The sequence below is a fragment of the Crocuta crocuta genome, unplaced genomic scaffold, assembly GCF_008692635.1.
Source record: "Crocuta crocuta isolate KB4526 unplaced genomic scaffold, BGI_CrCroc_1.0 scaffold290, whole genome shotgun sequence".
Classification (NCBI taxonomy): Eukaryota; Metazoa; Chordata; class Mammalia; order Carnivora; family Hyaenidae; genus Crocuta; species Crocuta crocuta.
The window spans coordinates 3,280,619-3,299,234 of NW_027527429.1; the positions used below are offsets into that span (position 1 = coordinate 3,280,619).

The 18,616-nt window shown below is 48.3% G+C and overlaps 1 protein-coding gene across 5 annotated transcripts in view; it reads left to right on the plus strand.

The window, feature by feature from the left end:
• The window catches only part of COL6A3 (collagen type VI alpha 3 chain), a 79,031-nt gene that overhangs the window by 14,990 nt on the left and 45,425 nt on the right, over nt 1–18,616 (plus strand). For 2 of the 5 annotated variants that reach the window (XM_077757555.1, XM_077757565.1), the window contains 5 exons: nt 5,440–6,042; nt 10,061–10,645; nt 12,340–12,939; nt 14,279–14,851; nt 16,425–17,033. In XM_077757555.1, the coding sequence (XP_077613681.1) occupies nt 5,440–6,042; nt 10,061–10,645; nt 12,340–12,939; nt 14,279–14,851; nt 16,425–17,033 (2,970 nt within the window). The remainder of the gene's footprint in view (nt 1–5,439; nt 6,043–10,060; nt 10,646–12,339; nt 12,940–14,278; nt 14,852–16,424; nt 17,034–18,616) is intronic. The other 3 variants (XM_077757573.1, XM_077757582.1, XM_077757591.1) reach the window with 3 other exon arrangements.

Consider the following 18,616-nt stretch of genomic DNA (forward strand, 5'->3'; position numbering starts at 1 on the left):
GATAAGCTTGGCAACTGCTGGCATTAAAGCAACACTGTGGCTGAAGGATGGGGGCAGGTGGGGTGGGTCAGGGAAGAGATGGCTGTTCACAGGTGTAAAAACAAAGGTTTGATCACGCTCTGTCATCTCCTAAGATAGCGCTTCCGCCTACATCCAAGAGGGTGTTTTCTGAAACAACGAAATTTTATTTTATTTTAAAAAGTTTTTTTTTTAGGTTTATTTATTTACTTGGGGAGAGAGAGAGTGAGAGCGAGCAGGGAGGGGCAGAGGGAGAGTGTCTCAAGCAGGCTCTGCGCCATCAGCACAGAGGCCGATGCACGGCTTGAGCTTATGAACCATCAGATTGTGACCTGAGTGGAAACTAAGAGTCAGAGGCTTAAGTGACTAAGCCACCCAGGTGCCCAGAAATAATTAAATTTTAACTCTGAAAAACCCCATTCTGATATTATGATCCCACGGGAGGTACTTCTACGATGCTTAGTGAAGGAAGCCTCAGCGTGGCGAGGCGGGCATCTAACAAAGACCCCTCCCGTCTGTAACTGGGACAGAGAACCCGTGTCCTGGAGGGGAGGCGCTGTGTTGTGAGTGCACGGCAGCGCTCGCAAAGAGAGAGTGATGGAGGGACAGGAGGGTCTTCTTGGGAAGGACATCCAGAATGGAGGCAGGTTAGTTCCTGCAGCAGCCCACGCGGGGTCCTGCCTGGTGGGGGGGGGGCNCGTGTGACCCCAGGGACGCTGCCACCATGTACGGAGAGAGACTGGGAGCACATCGTGGGGGTGCAGGAGTTTGGAGAGATGCTCATGGACTGGCCCTTCCATGAGTGGGCACAGTGGCCAGGGGGCCCCTGGAGACCTGGGATCCAGTGCTCAGGAGGCTTAGCCACAGGAGGCGGATGCTTCTCTGAATCCAAGCGGGTAGAGTGGACAGGTAGGCTCTGCACCACCCCTGGGAGGTGATCACAGCCCGCTTTTCTTCTAAGCTTTCCAGAGTGGTTGCCCCCCAGAGGGCTCAAAAACAGGAAGCAGGAGGCAGGGTGACAGTCGGAAAGTCAGTCTCTTGTTAATTCCGCATGTTGGATGGAGCCGGGAGAAGAAAGACTGGGGATTTTTAGACATAAATCAGCCAATCTAACTTTTTAATGTTTATTTATTTTTGAGAGACAGGGAGAGATGGAGCATGAGCAGGGGGTGGGCAGAGAGCGAGGGAGACAGAATCTGAAGCAGGCTCCAGTCTCTGAGCTGTCTGCACAGAGCTGAAGGCAAGGCTCTAACTCATGAACCGTGAGATCACGATCTGAGACCTGAGCTGAAGTCAGATGCTTAACCGACTGAGCCACCCAGGTGCCCCCAAATCGGCCAATCAGAAGGGCCACATGGGAGGGGCTTGTGGAAAGGCAGAAAGGGCATGTGGAGTCTGGAGAAAAGTAGGCTTCCTGGACCACGATCAAGATAATGGGGGAATTGCAGGTAAACAGTATGGACATCAGGTTTTCGTAACAGATTCAGGAAGTGAGGGAGAGGGACCAAGAAGGCTGGATGTCAGGGAAGGACCCAGTCGTCCCGGGAAGGCAGAGCTTGGATGGGAGAAGAGTTTCAGAACAAACCATCCGCAAGGCCTGTCAGAAGGCTGTTCATAAAATGGTCCGCCCGGTGGTTGCCCGTGATCTCAGCTTTGACGGAGGTGGGACTGCTAATGTCCTGCCTGCGGGTCTACTTCTGACAGAGGAGCCGGTGACCGTCTGGATTCTTCCCGGTTAACACTGGAAAGTGCTCTGTGCTTCAAGTGACAGGCCTCACCTGTGTTTTATGACACATGTGTTGATCCTGCCAGATTATAGGAGAAGAAGGTGGTACCCCCTCCCCCCCACAGAATGTCCCAAACCAAACACTCCGGGCCACAAGGAAATGCTATGAGGCTGCCTATACTGACTTTCACCAATAATCACATTTCTGAAGGCAGGGATGATAAACCATCCACGTCAGAACAGGGACGGGATCAGTAAAACACAGGACATCTTTTCTTTCTTGCTGTTTTGGCGAACTGAGGGAAAAGAGTGGATGAGTTCGCTTTTATGTTTCACCATTCTATAAAGGAACCATCGTATTCTTACATGAATGCTAAATGAGCCTACCGACATAGTATGTTTCCACACAGATTAAAAAAAACCCAAAAAACCTTTGTTTTTATGCCAAGAAAGCATCTCTGTCTTCTAGTGTCCAAGCCACTAGCAGCTCCGTGGTGGAATATTAATCCATTTATGTTGTCTTTTCTGATTAACTTCACTCTGCAGTTCCTCCAGTATCAGCCCCATTGCATGCTCCACAGCCTAAACCTAAAATAATAATCATCCTCTGCTTCCAGAGGGCACGATAGAGATTGCTAGTGAGTCAGGGCCATTTCTTTCCATCACCTGTCCACTAGGTACCTCTCCCCCATACAGTGTTCTTGACCATAAACTATGATGTCTTTAAAATGTTCATGGTCCCCCACTGTTCTAAATGAACTCTACTCATGTAATCAGTTTCCAAAGTTCGTGTTTTTTAAAAACGTCTTTGTTATTCTTTTACAAATGCATATCACTAAGATGCACAAAAGCTTTGCTCAGAAGTGAAAGCCAAAAGTGGTCTCTATTCGGTGAGGATTTCAGTGTGAGCCTTCTCTTCTTTGCAAAAGATGAAGATTTAAAATACTCGCGAAATCAATCTCCAATTTTGTGTTTGCAGAAGAAATGCATGTACGATCTTTTTAATTTTTCTTAAAAAAAAAGGAAGCATCCCATGAGCCGAGGAAGGCATTGTGCCCACACCAGCACGCTCAGGAAAAGGATGTTTCCAACAGTGTCGAAGGAGCCTGCCTTATCCATGAACATGGTGAAACTTTTCTATAGAAAATGCCACGAAGGTGTGATATATGAGCCACTAAAGCAGAAAACCAGGCAACTTCACGTTTTAAGTTTTAGTTAGACATGATTATCCTTAGAGTGAACTCTGGTCATTGGTACGCCTTGCTGTACACAAGAACCCACAGCTCTTGTGTCTGTTTGAGGCTTCAGCTCACCTGGATAACACAGCATGCCCTTGTGTGTCCCATCATTGTGTGCGTAAGAGGACAATGTCGTTTTTTTCAGTGATGACAAATTATCCACCATTTTTCTATGACCTGTTGCAGTTCAGTCTTTAGGAAGAGAAAAGGTCAAGGGTTTTCCCACAGGGTGTCCCTTCTTTATATACTATTATAAATTACAACCCAAAAAAGAATGTGATAAATTAATGAAAAAATAATAAGTGAATAAGGAAGATGTCATCCTATGTGTTAGATTATCATTTCTCTCTTATTGAGGACCCTAGGCTCATGGCTAATCCTTCTTTTAAATGACTTTGGTGTACAAATTGTCCACGGTCTCTCGGGGTCATTGGGTCACTCCTCGGAGATGTTGAGGGATATGGTGGTGTGATGGACAGAGTATGTGGCTCATATGATGATGAGGGCCATTTCTGTGGCCCTGCACCCTCCCAAAGATCCTTCAGGAATCTTATGTTTTGGCTAAAGAATAGCAAATGCTTTGGGATTCTTAGCAAAGGCCCACTTATGTAATACTTTCATGCGACCTTTATTAAGAACACAAGATCTTGATTACTGTTGCAAAAAATTATCCTTCTCATTAGATCTCATATTTCCAAGTTAGTATCTTTCCCGATGCAAGGGATTCACCTACAAAAACATTATCAGGGATGGTGTTTAGTGAGGGAAGAGAGAGTTCTTCTGATTCTAGCAATCTCTGGCTCAGCTCCCATATGAGGGAACTTGGATAAGAACATAATTTCACTATAGCAGAATTCTTTAATTTTATGAGATAGGACTTGTATCCTATTTCCACAGTAAAAATAAAAACAACTTTTTCTGGCACAAGGAGAAATCAGTCTTAAACTTAAAATGTTCACTGTCATTAGAAAGATCAGAATGCATGGTCTTACATATAATGTTGCGATTATATCCCAGATACCGCTTCCTAAATCTCAGAATATAAATATCACAAGGGCGCCTGGGTGGCTCAGTCGGTTACGTGTCCGACTTCGGCTCAGGTCACAATCTCACGGTTCATGGGTTCGAGCCCTGTGTCGGGCTCTGTGCTGACAGCTAAGAACCTGGGACCTGTTTCAGATTTTGTGTCTTCCTTCCTCTCTCTTCCCTTCCCCCACTCATGCTCTGTCTCTCTCTGTCTCAAAAATAAATAAACTATTAAAAAAAAGAACATAAATATCACATGTGCTTACATAGAATCTTTTCCTGTGAAATGTTAAAAAAACATTCACCAGAATAATTTGGCTTTTCCTTTAGTTTTAAATCAGTCCAATTTAAATGTTCTAGCTGAGCCTTTTGAAATAGTCCACTCAGGTTTCTAGGTTACTAATTGCTATTCCTTACCCAGGGCTTCTGTGAAATCCCCATTCTCCATAATGGAATGGAAGTTTCTAGTGTGCCACTGTAGGGAGAAAAGAGGCCTAGGTCCCCGTTCTTATGTCCATCTGTATAACCCAGAGCTAAACCTGATCCAGGGCTTATGAGAGGCTCATGGTCTCGCTAGGCAGCCAGTTTAGGGTGTCATAAAAATAAGGTTGGATAATTATGTCATGACTGGTTCCATATCACTCTGCTTAACATTGTTCTGCATTATGTGATTGAATACAGAGGCAATAGCACAAGTACACGAACAAAACATCTAGCCTGACCCCAGACCTGCACGTGAGTTCCACACAGCTCAGTGTCATATGAGAAAAGAAGATCAAACCAAACATTTATCAGACTGTTTTTAAGATTCAAACTTGAAGTGTAGCTTGAGTTCTTCCTTTCAAATTCACAAAGTTGTGTGCAGGCAGCCATCTTGGTTTTTAAAGGGAAGAAACAGTAGTCACTCTAGGAATCGGGTGTTCAACACACTCGGATGATACCGAACCCTGACTCTGAGAGTCTGTTTCCTACCTGTGGATTTGGACAAAGAAAATTCCCATGAGCACTTGGGGATGATAAGAGAAACATCCAAAAATTCGAAATCATGTTTGGACCTCCTGTAGGTATGGTAGCACAGAATTCCATACCACCACATTTCCCTCCAAATTTAGTAGAACTTTCTAGAGTATGATCGCATGATTTCTCCCCCAGAAAAGTGGATATGTTTTGAATTGTAGCCACGAAGATGGCACAAATGAACATTTGATGTAAGTGTTCCTGTGTTACACCATCGTTCCCAAGGAGTTGCCTCTTATCCATTCAGAATGCAGAACTAAAAGAGAATTTCACATTCCTTAATCAACATGTGTTTTGTTTGTCTGTATTTCGTGTTTCTTATTGGTTTCCAAAGAAACATGTCAGAACACTGAACAATGCATGTGGTCACTTGTTCTAATGCTTTCACATTTTTTGCATTTCTTTCTTTTAAAGCACAAGACTCTGCTGACATTATTTTCCTTATTGACGGATCAAACAACACCGGAAGTGCCCATTTCGCAGTCATTCGCGACTTCCTTGTTAATCTCCTTGAGAGACTCTCGGTTGGAACTCAGCAGATCCGAGTGGGGGTGGTCCAGTATAGCGATGAGCCCAGAACCATGTTCTCCTTGGACACCTACACCACCAAGGGACAGGTTCTGGATGCAGTGAAAGCCCTTTCGTTCACTGGTGGGGAGCTGGCCAATATCGGCCTCGCCCTTGATTTCGTGGTGGAGAACCACTTCACCCGGGCAGGGGGCAGCCGAGTGGAGGAAGGGGTTCCCCAGGTGCTGGTCCTCATAAGTGCCGGACCTTCTAGTGACGAGATCCGAGACGGGGTCATAGCCCTGAAACAGGCTAGTGTGTTCTCGTTTGGCCTCGGAACCCAGGCCGCCTCCAGGGCAGAGCTCCAGCACATAGCTACCAGTGACAACATGGTGTTTACCGTCCCGGAATTCCGTAGCTTTGGGGACCTCCAGGAACAAGTACTGCTGTACATTGTTGGCGTGGCCCAAAGGCGCATTGTCTTACAACCGCCAACCATTGTCACGGAAGGTACGTATGCTCTCCTCGCCATCCGTGTGGCAGTGGGGTGTTTGTGTGTTGGTTTTTGTAGAAGTCAGGCAGGCGCCTCCAGAATGCTTCGCCTCAGGAGAACCTGTAAGTACCCACGGCGGGGTCCTTCCGAGATACGCTAGCTCTTGGACGTGCAAAACAAAAGGTCCATGAGTGAGTGGAAAGCTCTTGTTAATGCATGCATTGTCAAGGAAGTGTGCTTCTGAGGTGAAGTGAAGACAGTCCTTACTTTGAGACTATTCAACATCATTGTATTATTCACTTGTGATCCAGTCGTCTGAAAAAATGGATCTCAGGGGCTCATTACAGTTCTGAGAAAACTAGTCCAGAACAATGGCATGGCCTCTAAGTCGGTGTGTTACAGGTGTGCTTGTAGGTATGTGAGGGCTGCCCCAGGGGCCCTTTCTGGGCTGGGTTTTGAGAACTGCACTTCTGAAGGTAAGAAACAGCAGAGTACTCACTTGGCGGGATGTTTATGAGAAACTGTTTTCCTGTGCTTCCCAAGTTTCAGAGTAGTTGTGTTGAGTGGGGAGATCATGACATACATCCATTCAAAGGGCCTTTGGCAAAATAGCCCAACTGGACTCATTAATAAACATGAAACGAATCACGTCACATGTCAAATATACATTTAAGAAATGTGGGAGGAAAACGTGGTTTCCAAATGTAAATAAGAATATGGTTGGTTGTGCCTGATGCTGAGACCGGTAAGATTTAGGCAGATCCAGTTGGACCAGATTACATTAACTGGGGGTCTCAACTATGCCAGAGGTTACCAGTGGTCTTCTGCATTATCGCCAGGTATGGAAAATCGGAATGGATGTGAGACCTGGCCGTCGGTCCCTGCTCTTATGTTAATCAGCTGTGTGATCCTAGACAGGCTGCACAACCACCCTGGGCTCCGATTTCTTGATTGTCTGACAAAGGAGCTACCCTGGATGAAGATATTTCTGTTCCAGGAGAAGTTTCAAATTCTTTATTCTTTTTATTTACGGCAGCACGTTGCTCTCATTTCAGTTTCCCCTAGCTAACTCAAATATTACTTCCTCATGTACGAACAGCATCTTTAATCTCTGTGACTGATTTGTAATAGCTAACAAATATTCCCAGCTGTCTGGTCTGAGCTGGATACATAGTGCTGGTGGACGAGAGAGACGTGGCCGCTGGCCTGTTAGGGGGTAACGGGGCGATGGTAGAAACGTGAGCCAATGTTCAGAAGCCATATTCTGAGGGTGAGAAGTTGTGTGAGGGCACCATGGGGCTGTAAAGAGAAGAACGAGGGGGGAGAGAACGTTGGACAGGGTGGCCAGGGAAGGCTGGTTGGAGAAGCTGCAAGACAGAAAGGGGACAGCAGGGGAAGAACAAGGGACGGATAGACAGTGTTCGAGGTGTGGTGGCCCTGGGACACCGAGGAGCCTGCCCTCTTTCCAGAATGTGTGGCAGGCAGTGGGGCTGGGGCTCACTTGATACACAGAGGCTGGAGAAGCAACTGGTTTAGGGGGTGAGCATGAACGGTTTTGCTGTGTGTCACGTGCAAGATGAGTATGGGCCTTGGGTGCCGACAGCCACATGTGGGTTCAGAGGAGAGTTCTGGGGAAGGGCCGGAAAAGGGGGCCAGGCGCAGGAGCTGTCCTTGTACAGCTGGCTAAGGAGAGGAGTGTCCTCGAAAGGAACCCGGGAGGGCCATCAGTGACAAGGAGATGCCACAGAGTGGAGCCTTGGAAGCCTGGTGCCACTGGCGTGTCTCAAGGTCTAGAGAGGTCGCCAGGGCCCTGAGCGGCTAAGAAGCTGAGTAGAAGGAGCCCCACTGCGTGTGTCCACATGTGCAGGTCACGGTGGCCCTGGCTGATCAGTGTCACCGTGGTGCTGGTGGCGTGTGGGAGGAGGGGCGGGAGAAGCCGGTGAGGGCAGAGGACGCGCCCCGCGGGAGGAAGTGGTGCAGGTGAGGCCAGCAGCCCACTGATTAGCAGGACCTTCAATTTCACCTCCCAACAACGGTATTTCAAACCCAGTCGGAGCAGAAGACCGCTCTGTTTGGGTTGGCATCACATGCCAGGAAGGGGGACGTCACTTACTGGAGGGGAGACAAGGGCTGCCCCTCCACCAGCAGAGTGAATCGTCCTGCTGGTCAGGATGACAGCTGTGACCTGTTTTTCTATTCATCTCCCGTATATATTACCTGTATATACGTATATGCAAACATCGGATGCCGGAATCTCAGTATCACTTCTGTATCATTGGTGTAGGAAGGGTATGGGTGTGTGCATGCCACCAGGCAGGCTCACTACCCGCGTGTGCAAAAACACACGTGTGGTTAACTGTGTATACGTGCATATATGTACACATATGTATGTCTTTTATGTACATGTTGAGGGAAGGAAAGAGTAGGGCTGTGTGGCATTCCATGTCTTTCGCATGCACATGGAGGGAGAATTCCTTGTGAACACACATCTCTATGGAGAGTGTAAGGACTTGGAATTCATCCTTTGTACCCCAAGCTGGTGCCAAAGCAATGGTCCCCATATGCCTGTCCCTGTGTGCTTTGTATCTGTGTGTGCATTTACATGTTTTCTCTCTTTTTAAAAATTTTTATGTTTGATGTTTCATTTATTTTTGAGAGAGAGAGAAAAACAGAGCATGAGCAAGGGAGGGGCAGAGAGAGGGGGAGACACAGAATCCGAAATAGACTCCAGGCTCCGAGCTGTCAGCACAGAGCCAGAGGCGGGGCTTGAGCTCGTGAGCTTTGAGATGGTGACCTGAGCCGAAGTTGGATGCTCAGCTGACTGAGCCACCGAGGTGCCCCTACATGTTTTCTCTTAAAAAGGAGAGTTTGGGGGGCACCTGGGTGGCTCAGTTGGTTAAGCCTCGGACTTTGGTTCAGGTCATGATCTCACGTTTATGGGCTCAAGCCCCACATTGGGCTCTGTGCTGACAGCTCAGAGCCTGGAGCCTGCTTCAGATTCTGTATCTCCCGGTCTGTCTGCCCCTCCCCCTCTCATGCTCTGTCTCTCTCTTGTCTCAAAAATAAATAGAAATTTTTTTTTAAAAAAAGGAGAGTTTGGACCAATAATGTCAATATAGTCGAATGTCAAGGTACATAATTCACGTGACAGTGTGGCGTGACCAAGGCCTCCTCACGTCCAGATAATTCCTTAATAACCTACAAGCACTCCTACCTCTCTATCCTCATGAGTGTTGGGAGCCCGAGTAGGTTTTTGGATTGAGTGTCGTGCCTGACACAGTTCTTTGTGCCCGTGGCCCAGGTAGACGTACGGCAGGTGGACACAAGCTTAGAGTCACAAGCCAGTGACCTTGTCCAGGTGTCTTTGTTTTGTAGTTTATCACAGTCCTAATACGTAACTTTGCACCTTCACAACACAGGTCTCTTAAATGAAAATCCTTCTGTGCCACTTGCTGGTTTTGATTTCCTTTTAATAAGTTTTATGATGTCACGGAATTATTTTTTGTTCTCTTTGCCTGAAAAACCCAGGCAGGGAGAAGAGAACGGAAGGCAAAGGGGGTGTGTATGCTCTATAATTTCATACTTGGCAGTCGGTGTTCATGAAATCACAGTTGTGAGATGAAGCACCCTCTGAGTAGACAGACACCAATTGCTCCTTTAATTGTTTAAGCTATAGCTTCATTCTGGACTCTCAAATCTAACCTGTAGGCTTTTGGTGGAAAAGAGCTTCCTGGATTTTCTACTGACAACATGGTGAACAGGTGGCTGCTAAAGCTCATTCTGTTTTTGTGCAACTATTTAGCCAAAAGTACTAAGTGGGGGTGGGTGGGTCCGGAGCCCTACCTGCCACCCCATAGGGGGGATGCAGCTGGCACTGGTGTGTGTGTTACGACCAGTTCTTCGGGTGCTCCCGCCGACCTCACACGGCCAGAGTGAATGGGAGCGCCCCTCGAGTAGAGTTAGCGGTAGAGATGGTCATAATTGAATGTGACAGGTAAGGCCATTGTACTCACCTTATAATGTTGCTACCTACAGTCATCGAAGTCAACAAGAGAGACATAGTTTTCCTGGTGGATGGCTCATCCGCACTGGGACTGGCCAACTTCAATGCAATCCGAGACTTCATTGCCAAAGTCGTCCAGAGGCTGGAAATCGGACAGGATCTTATCCAAGTGGCCGTGGCTCAGTATGCTGATACTGTGAGGCCAGAGTTTTATTTCAATAGCTACCCCAGTAAAAGGGAAGTCATTACCGCCGTGCGGAGAATGAAGCCCATGGAAGGCTCGGCCCTGTACACGGGCTCTGCTCTGGACTTCGTTCGGAACAACCTATTCACTAGCTCGGCTGGCTACCGGGCCGCCGAGGGGGTCCCTAAGCTTCTGGTGCTGGTGACAGGCGGTAAGTCCCTAGATGAGATCAGCCAGCCTGCCCAGGAGCTGAAGAGAAGCAGCATCATGTCCTTTGCCATTGGGAACAAGGTTGCCGACCAGGCTGAGCTGGAAGAGATTGCTTTCGATTCCTCCCTGGTGTTCATCCCTGCCGAGTTCCGAGCAGCCCCTTTGCAAGGCGTGTTGCCCGGCTTGCTGGCGCCTCTCAGGACCCTCACCGGAACCACTGAAGGTATGGTGGGGAGAGCGAGTCAGACGCACGACAGGGTGGTCTCCAGGCAGAGCCTTTGAACTTAGATGAGAGGCAGCTCTTAAATGACGGAAACAAGAACGATAAACAAGTTTTATTTCAGTCTTCCTTTAGTTAGGAGTTGTGTGACTTAAATGCTAAATGACACAAGTGTATGTTTTAAAATGTCATTTGATGCGAATGGTATGGCTTTCCATGTCATCCAGTAGAAATCTTATGACCAAGACAAAAGGACCAGGACCACCCATCCTTAGGGCTTCTGGCCTTGGAGGTCACTTCTCAGTTGTTACCTCTGGTCAGATCCCAGGCTTCTGTCTCTCCTGGTGGCTCCTGTCCAGCCGCCTCCTGCCACCACCAAGACGTGGCCTGGCTCCTGCTTTCCTGAGCTGACAGTCCCCTCTCAGTGGCCCAGCCCCGACCAGTGCAGAACATTAACCCTCTCTCCTCTCTCTAAGGGATTTTCCTTCAGCCAGTAAATGGGCATGGAGACAGAAAGCCCAGTGGTTTCCGGAATCTTTCATTTACTATGATTACCAGTGAAAAGTTATTTTTAAAGGCACGATAGCGGTCTATGAGCTTACAAACAGATGAGTACAATTCGCCGTCCTCAATGAAGATGAATATCACAGAAATAAGCTTTTCCGCCACACAGCTTCACCACTGGAAGACTGTCAGATGCATGACTCGTGTTGCATGATGCATGCTTTCTCCCCAGGCTCTCTGCTTTTCTGAAAGCCTCCTTCCCTTCTCCTTACTTCGTGCACTCTTCTGGTCCACACTTTCATGGCCAAAGTTGATGGATAGGACCTAGGATGAAATTCGTTGTTAGGTTTAAATTTTAGTGAGACACGAGGGAAGAGAAGGGAGATAATTTTCCTTAAGGCATGTTGTACTAAATGTGTTGCCACACCGTCTCTGATTTGAGCACTCTACTTGGTGATTCATCGTGTGTGTAACCTCAGCCAGACATGGCAGCTAGGCTTTTTGTATTTTAATGTGTTTCCACGATGCTATTATCTCACCCTGAAGGAATTCCTGTGGGCTCTCCATTGCATTGCTGTCTGGCAATGCTGTGACCCCTCCACAGAAGAAGGGTACCAGTAGAGAATGACTCAGGGGTGGTCCTAGGAATACTTCAGGATGAGAACAGTCCAATTTTATTAAACTTTGTTTAACTTTCAGGAACTCACGTTCTCAGGTGAACTTGGGCTAACACTTGTATTCTATCTGTTAACCGGAAATCTCTCTGCAAATGTGTAGGGGTGAACTCCAGGGGCCGTTGTCTCAGGCATGTCAGCTTGGCTGTGACCATGGTCCTAGATACGAGTGAGGCAGAAAGGCACAGGTCCCTGGTAGCATTCGCTTCCAGGGAAGGAATGTCCTGCTTCAAGGATTCTGATCATTTTTGTGGGTTGCAAACATTCTAACTTTGGCACTGTATCTCTCCATGAGCCAACTTGGTTTCGTCAACTTGGCTATCCATATGCCTCACAAACACCAGCTGCCACCGGTGGAAAATATGCAGCCCTCTGCCATATTTTACGAGATGGATATGCTTTGCCTCACCGACTGTCCGTGTGTTCTGAATGTTGGCATGTGTGCCTGTGTCGCAGCCACACATGGTGTGACCTTTGCGGTTGTCTGTGTCTCACTTTGTTTTCTGTGCTCCACTGCAGTTCACGTAAACAAAAGGGATATCATCTTTCTTTTGGATGGATCGTTCAACGTTGGCAAGACCAATTTCCCTTACGTGCGAGACTTTGTCATGAACGTAGTTAACAGCCTCGATGTCGGAAGCGACAATATCCGTGTCGGTTTAGTGCAATTTAGCGACACGCCAGTAACCGAGTTCTCCCTAAACACATACCAGACAAAGTCAGATTTGCTTGCTCATCTGAGGCAGCTGCAGCTCAAGGGGGGGTCGGGCCTGAACACCGGCGCAGCCCTGAGCTATGTCCATGCCAACCACTTCACCGAAGCTGGCGGCAGCAGGATCCGCGAACACGTGCCGCAGCTCTTGCTCCTGCTCACAGCCGGGCGGTCCGAGGACTCCTATGGGCAAGCTGCCGATGCCCTAGCACGCGCAGGCGTCCTGACCTTTTGTGTGGGAGCTAGCCAGGCGAATAAGGCAGAGCTTGAGCAGATTGCTTTTAACCCGAGCCTGGTGTATCTCATGGACGATTTCAGCTCCCTGCCAGCTTTGCCTCAGCAGCTCATTCAGCCCCTAACCACATATGTTAGTGGAGGTGTGGAGGAAGTCCCACTCGCCCAGCCAGGTAAAGCTCCCCGACCGCGCGGGGCTCCCTTCCCCCAAAACCTCCCGGGTGGCAGGTAGCCCAGCCTGAGCTCGAGTGTGCGGTGACCTGTAGAAAGAAGACCAGATTTCTGTGCTTAAAGTAATTTGGATGGGGGCTTGAAACACTGTACCAGCAAGTTTAGCTTCTCTGTCTAAACGGTGTTCATTAATGAAAGAAAGTCTAGAAAATGCGCATATGCCCCTCCCATCTGATCTCAGCTCCTCCCCTCTCCTATTTTTGCCACAAAGTCTGTGAAGTTACTGAAACACAGATCTAGATGGAAGCACAGATCTAGAGTGAGAGGGATTGACACCTTTTCATACCAGAGAATGCATTGGGGTCATTTAGAAATATTAACCAACTAAAGTCTAAAAAATTAAGAAGACATTGAAATCATTTTATTTATAGGATTCCTTTATGTGCAAAATCTGCTGTATGCAGAAAATTATTCTTTACCCACCCAACAGGGGCTGCATCTTCATGTCACGCTAAAATGATTTCTAAAGTGAGGTGGGAATATTATTGTTCTTACAGATGAATATGGTGGTGAGATCCGTCCAGATGAATGGGATCTGCCAGCTTGCTGACCCCACACGGCTGGGGAGCGAGACTGAGCCTGCGTGAAGCCCTAATCAAATACCTCTAAGAAGTGTTTGACCTGGAGATTATGTTCCCGTTACATTGCTACCCATTGTGGCCGCCCCCCTCCCCCCCATGGGCCTTCAGCCCTGTTTTCAGTTGGCTCAGTACAGAAGATTGGGATGCCTGACAGACAGCCTGAACCACAGAGCAATGATGGACATTATTTGGGGTTCCATAACTTCAAACTTAATGAAAAATAGTCCAGTTAGAGTAGATATGTGTCAAATTAGTTACCTGTGGGTGGTTCACCCACGTCAGCCTTTGGTGTTAGAACGGGTCAATTTTTAAGACCAAGGACAATTAGGTCCACATTTTCCATAGTTTAATTTGTAACAGTTTGGAAACACTGTTCTCGCACAGTGATTGCCGCCAAGAATAGGACCCTCTGGGGCTTCTGTTGTCTTGCTTTCTGGAAGAAGCATGATGCTGAATCAGGTAGACCCATCTGGTTCTAGCCCTTTGCGAATGTGCACTGCTCTGAAATGGGGCATCTTAATGACAGCACGTGCTTCAGGCTTTGGCAGCGGGTTTTTGCCCCTCTTGCTGGTACAGTGATCATCAGGTGAATTAACTATGTGACCTCCCATTCCCAAATGCTAGCGGCACCGGGCTGAAGTCATCCCGGTGCCTGTTATGTTCTCCTCCCTCATTGTGTGCTAACCTACTTTTGTTGTAGAAAGCAAGCGAGACATTCTGTTCCTCTTTGACGGCTCAGCCAATCTCGTGGGCCAGTTCCCTGCCGTCCGCGACTTTCTCTACAAGGTTATTGACGAGCTTGACGTGAAGCCCGATGGGACCCGGATAGCGGTGGCTCAGTACAGCGATGATGTCAAGGTGGAGTCCCGTTTTGATGAGCACCAGAACAAGCCTGAGATCCTGAACCTGGTGAAGAGAATGAAGATCAAGACCGGCAAAGCCCTCAATCTGGGTTACGCGCTGGACTACGCACAGAGATACATCTTTGTCAAGTCTGCGGGAAGCCGGATCGAGGATGGAGTGGTTCAGTTCCTTGTGCTGCTGGTTGCTGGAAGGTCATCAGATCGTTTGGACACGCCGGCGCTCAACCTGAAACAGAGCCAGGTGGTGACCTTCGTATTGCAGGCCAAGAACGCAGATCCCGCCGAGCTGGAGCTGATGGTGCCGTCCCCGGTCTTCATCCTGGCCGCCGAGTCACTCCCCAAGATCGGAGACCTTCAACCACAGATCGTCAATCTCTTAAAATCCGTGCAGAATGGGGCGCCGACACCAGGTATGGCATGCGAATTCTGGCTGCTTCCGCAGCCCAGAACTGGGGTGTGAGTCACAGTAGGTTGCTGGCTCTCTACCCCCTTTAATTGTCTAACTGTTCTCAGGGAAAAGCAGGAGAATCAGGGTGACATTAGAATATTTCATAATTAAGGGCGCCTGGGTGACTCAGTCGGTTATGCGTCTGACTTTGGTTCAAGTCATGATCTCACGGTTCATGAGTTTCAGCCCCGCATTGGGCTCCGTGCTGACAGTGCAGAGCCTGCTTGGGATTCTTTCTCCCTCTCTCTCTGCCCCTCCCCTGCTTGAGCACTCTGTCTCTCTCTCAAGATAAAACTTAAAAAAAAAAAAATTAAAACAATAAGTTAAGAAAAGAATTTTTCATAATTAGGCACATTGTAAAGATGTAGACATGTCAGTAGTTAACACTATTTTCACTATAAGCACAATAGAAACCACATCCCATGGATACATTATAGCTAAAACCGTCTTCATCCATATGATCTACCAATGTCTTACTTTGTGGGCCTCACTGTGCTATAATTCATCCACAGTCCATTTATCAAGAATACAAGGCATTATGAGAGGTGGATAAATTCCCACCCTAAACACTGCCCTAAAATTTCCAACTGCTGCTCTACGTTACCGTGACTTTGTGTTTAACCACTTTCCATTTGTTGGTAAAAATACAGTGAAAAGAGTCATTACGTGCATGTATAACCCTGTAGAATAAAACCCAAGAATTTTGAACTTCTACATTGACTATGGGGCCCACACGCTGTTGGCTTTGGATGGTAACCCGACATCTGGTCTACATATTTTCCTGTTCCTCTGCAGTGACTTACAGCAGATCATTTGAAACCTCCCACCTGGGCAATGTGCTAATGGTTAGGCCGGATGTACCATCCTGTTTCCGCCCGCCCCCCCAGCCCAACACAGTTTCTTGGGGACACCTTGGAAAGTTGCCAATGCTACACAAGCACTGGAAGTTCTAAAATAAAGACCTGTCCTTCTGTCTACCTACCTATCTATGTTGCTGTATTCATTTTTTATTTCCACTCTACCGGATTACCATAAATTCAATGGTTTAAAACAAAATGAATTAATTGTCTTCCAGTCTTCGAGGTCAGCAATCCAAAACCGGTTTCACTGGGCCAAAAGCAAGGTGTCAACCAGATTGGATTCCTTTTGGAGTCTCTGGTGGGTCATCGTTTCCTTGCCTTGTGCGGCCTGCACTCCTTGGCTTGTGGACCCTTCCTCATCTGCAAGGCAGCAGAGGACCCTCTTCTCTCTTCTCTGACATCTGCTTCTCCCCTTAAAGTTCCTCTTTGAACTCTCATTGTCGTATTTTCCTCTTAAAAGGACTTATGATGGATTACACTGGGTCTACCTGGGTAATCTGGGACGATTTTCTCATCCCCCAAGCACTTAATTCAATCATACCCGCAAAGTCCTCATCGTAAGTTCTGGGGATCTGGAATTGGATACCTTTGTGGGGCCGTTATTCAGCCCTCCAAGATCTGTAGGAGATGATCCCTCTTGGGTCCTATGTGTCATTGAGACTGTCTCCCTCCCAGTTGCAGGTGAAAAGGACGTGGTGTTTCTGATAGATGGCTCTGAGGGTGTCAGGAGCGGCTTCCCTCTGTTGAAAGAGTTCGTCCAGAGAGTGGTGGAGAGCCTGGATGTGGGCCCCGACCGGGTTCGTGTGGCCGTGGTACAGTACAGTGACCGGACCAGACCTGAGTTCTACCTGAATTCATACATGGACCAGCAGAGTGTGGTCGGCGCCATACGCAAGCTGACTCTCCTGGGAGGGCCGACCCCCAACACTGGGGCCGCCCTGGACTTTGTCCTGAGGAATATCCTGGTCAGCTCGGCCGGAAGCAGGATAGCAGAAGGTGTCCCCCAGCTCCTGATTGTCCTCACGGCTGACAGGTCTGGGGATGACGTGAGGGGCCCCTCTGTGGTCCTGAAGAGGGGAGGGGCGGTGCCCATCGGCATCGGCATCGGGAATGCCGACATCACAGAGATGCAGACCATCTCCTTTATCCCTGACTTTGCTGTGGCCATCCCCACCTTCCGGCAGCTAGGGAGCGTCCAGCAGGTGGTCTCCGACAGGGTGATTCAGCTCAGCCGGGAAGAGCTGAGCAGGTTGCAGCCAGTTTTGCTGCCTCCAACGAGCCCAGGTAAGGAGGGGGGAGGTTCCTTGGATCATTGTTTCTAGAAACATCCGGGGCTACTCGTTTGGACTGTGGGCTCTGAGTGTTCTCTGTTGGATTCCTCTGCCCTATGCGGGGAAACTGGCCTTTCATGAAGAATTAGGAGCCACATGCCTTTGGTCTCAGTGGCTGGAAGTGGCACAGGCCTGGGGACATGCTGAGATTCATGTTTTGAGGCAAAGTAAAGTTTCAGAGAGGTGCATGTTCATGCTTTCGCGCAGACCCCCTTCATCTGCTTAGAGGCTTCTGCATAGATATCAGATGGGACGGGACCATCTAGCTGGGGACCCCAGTTTAATGTCATTACTATGCTGCCCCTGGCACATCCAGTCGGCAGCCTTCTGTGATCAGGGAGGGAGCTTGACCATAGGGTCCACCAAGCTGGGGAACAGTCCCTGAAATATTGGCATTTCTAGAGCCCAAGTGTGACGATTACTTTTGAATTGCCTGGTGCTAAGAAGTAAATGGCTTAGCGGGCAGGCCTCCACCTTGTTCTTATTGCTATAATTTATTCTATTTTATCATTCCTGTTCCCCTTTACTAGGTCTGGTTACAGGAAACTAGAAAACAGTGGGAGCCTGGCTGCTGAGAATGAAGGGGGCTAAGATGTATCCATCCCCCTCAAAATACCCCCCGAGGGCCTGCCTCCCCTGGGTACTCGGGTGGGGAGGCTCACAGTGGTGAAAACCCAGATGGCTCCTTGCTCCTCTGTGGCCTACATGCTACAGAGTACCATCTGGAGCCTCGTGGCATGGAGAGGGGGGTAAAGGGAAAGGCAGAGGCAGCAAAAGGAAGGGAAGAGTAGAGGCAGGTGAGAGAGAAGTCAGGTGCCGTATACGGTGCCCTTTGGTGAGTGAAGACGGCGAGGGTGACTGATGTGTCCTTGCTGGCATCCGGGTAGAGTGCAGCATGCCCCACGGGCTTCCATGGAATGTTCTAAAGGGCTTGTGATCAAATAAGTTTGGGAAACGGTGGGATAAACAAAGTGAGAGAGGTTCCCTCCTCTAACTGATGTGTTTTTGTGCGTCTTATTTGCAAAATAAGAGGAGGACACGTTTCCAAAACTTACTTGACTGTGGGGTCCTTTTGTATATGATGCATCCTGAGGTACCAGTGTGCCCAACAATGTGCTTTGGAAATCTTGTCATAGTGCATATGCGACTTCTTTACTTTAAACACAAGCATATGTTTCTACAGCGTAGTTGCTCTGCCATTCTTCAAAATGAGTATTTTCTACCATCATCTTCTTCTTATCCTGCATCTTCTACGCTCTCCTTCTTACCAGAACTGCTGTCCATATCTCAGCCCTGATCTCTTCCCAGGTGAGCTGCCTCTGCCTCCTGGGCACCTGCCCTTTACCAACTCAAGGGCGCCATTCACCATTCTCTCTCCTGCCTCACTGGCTCTCCAACAAGGATGGGAAGGGTGATTCCCTTTACAGTGCAAACATATCACCTTTTGTCCTTTCTTAAAAACCCTCTCTCGATGCCTGCTTCCCTCTCCAAGAGTGCCCGAGTCTCCTTTGAAAAGAGTTATCTACATCCTTACAC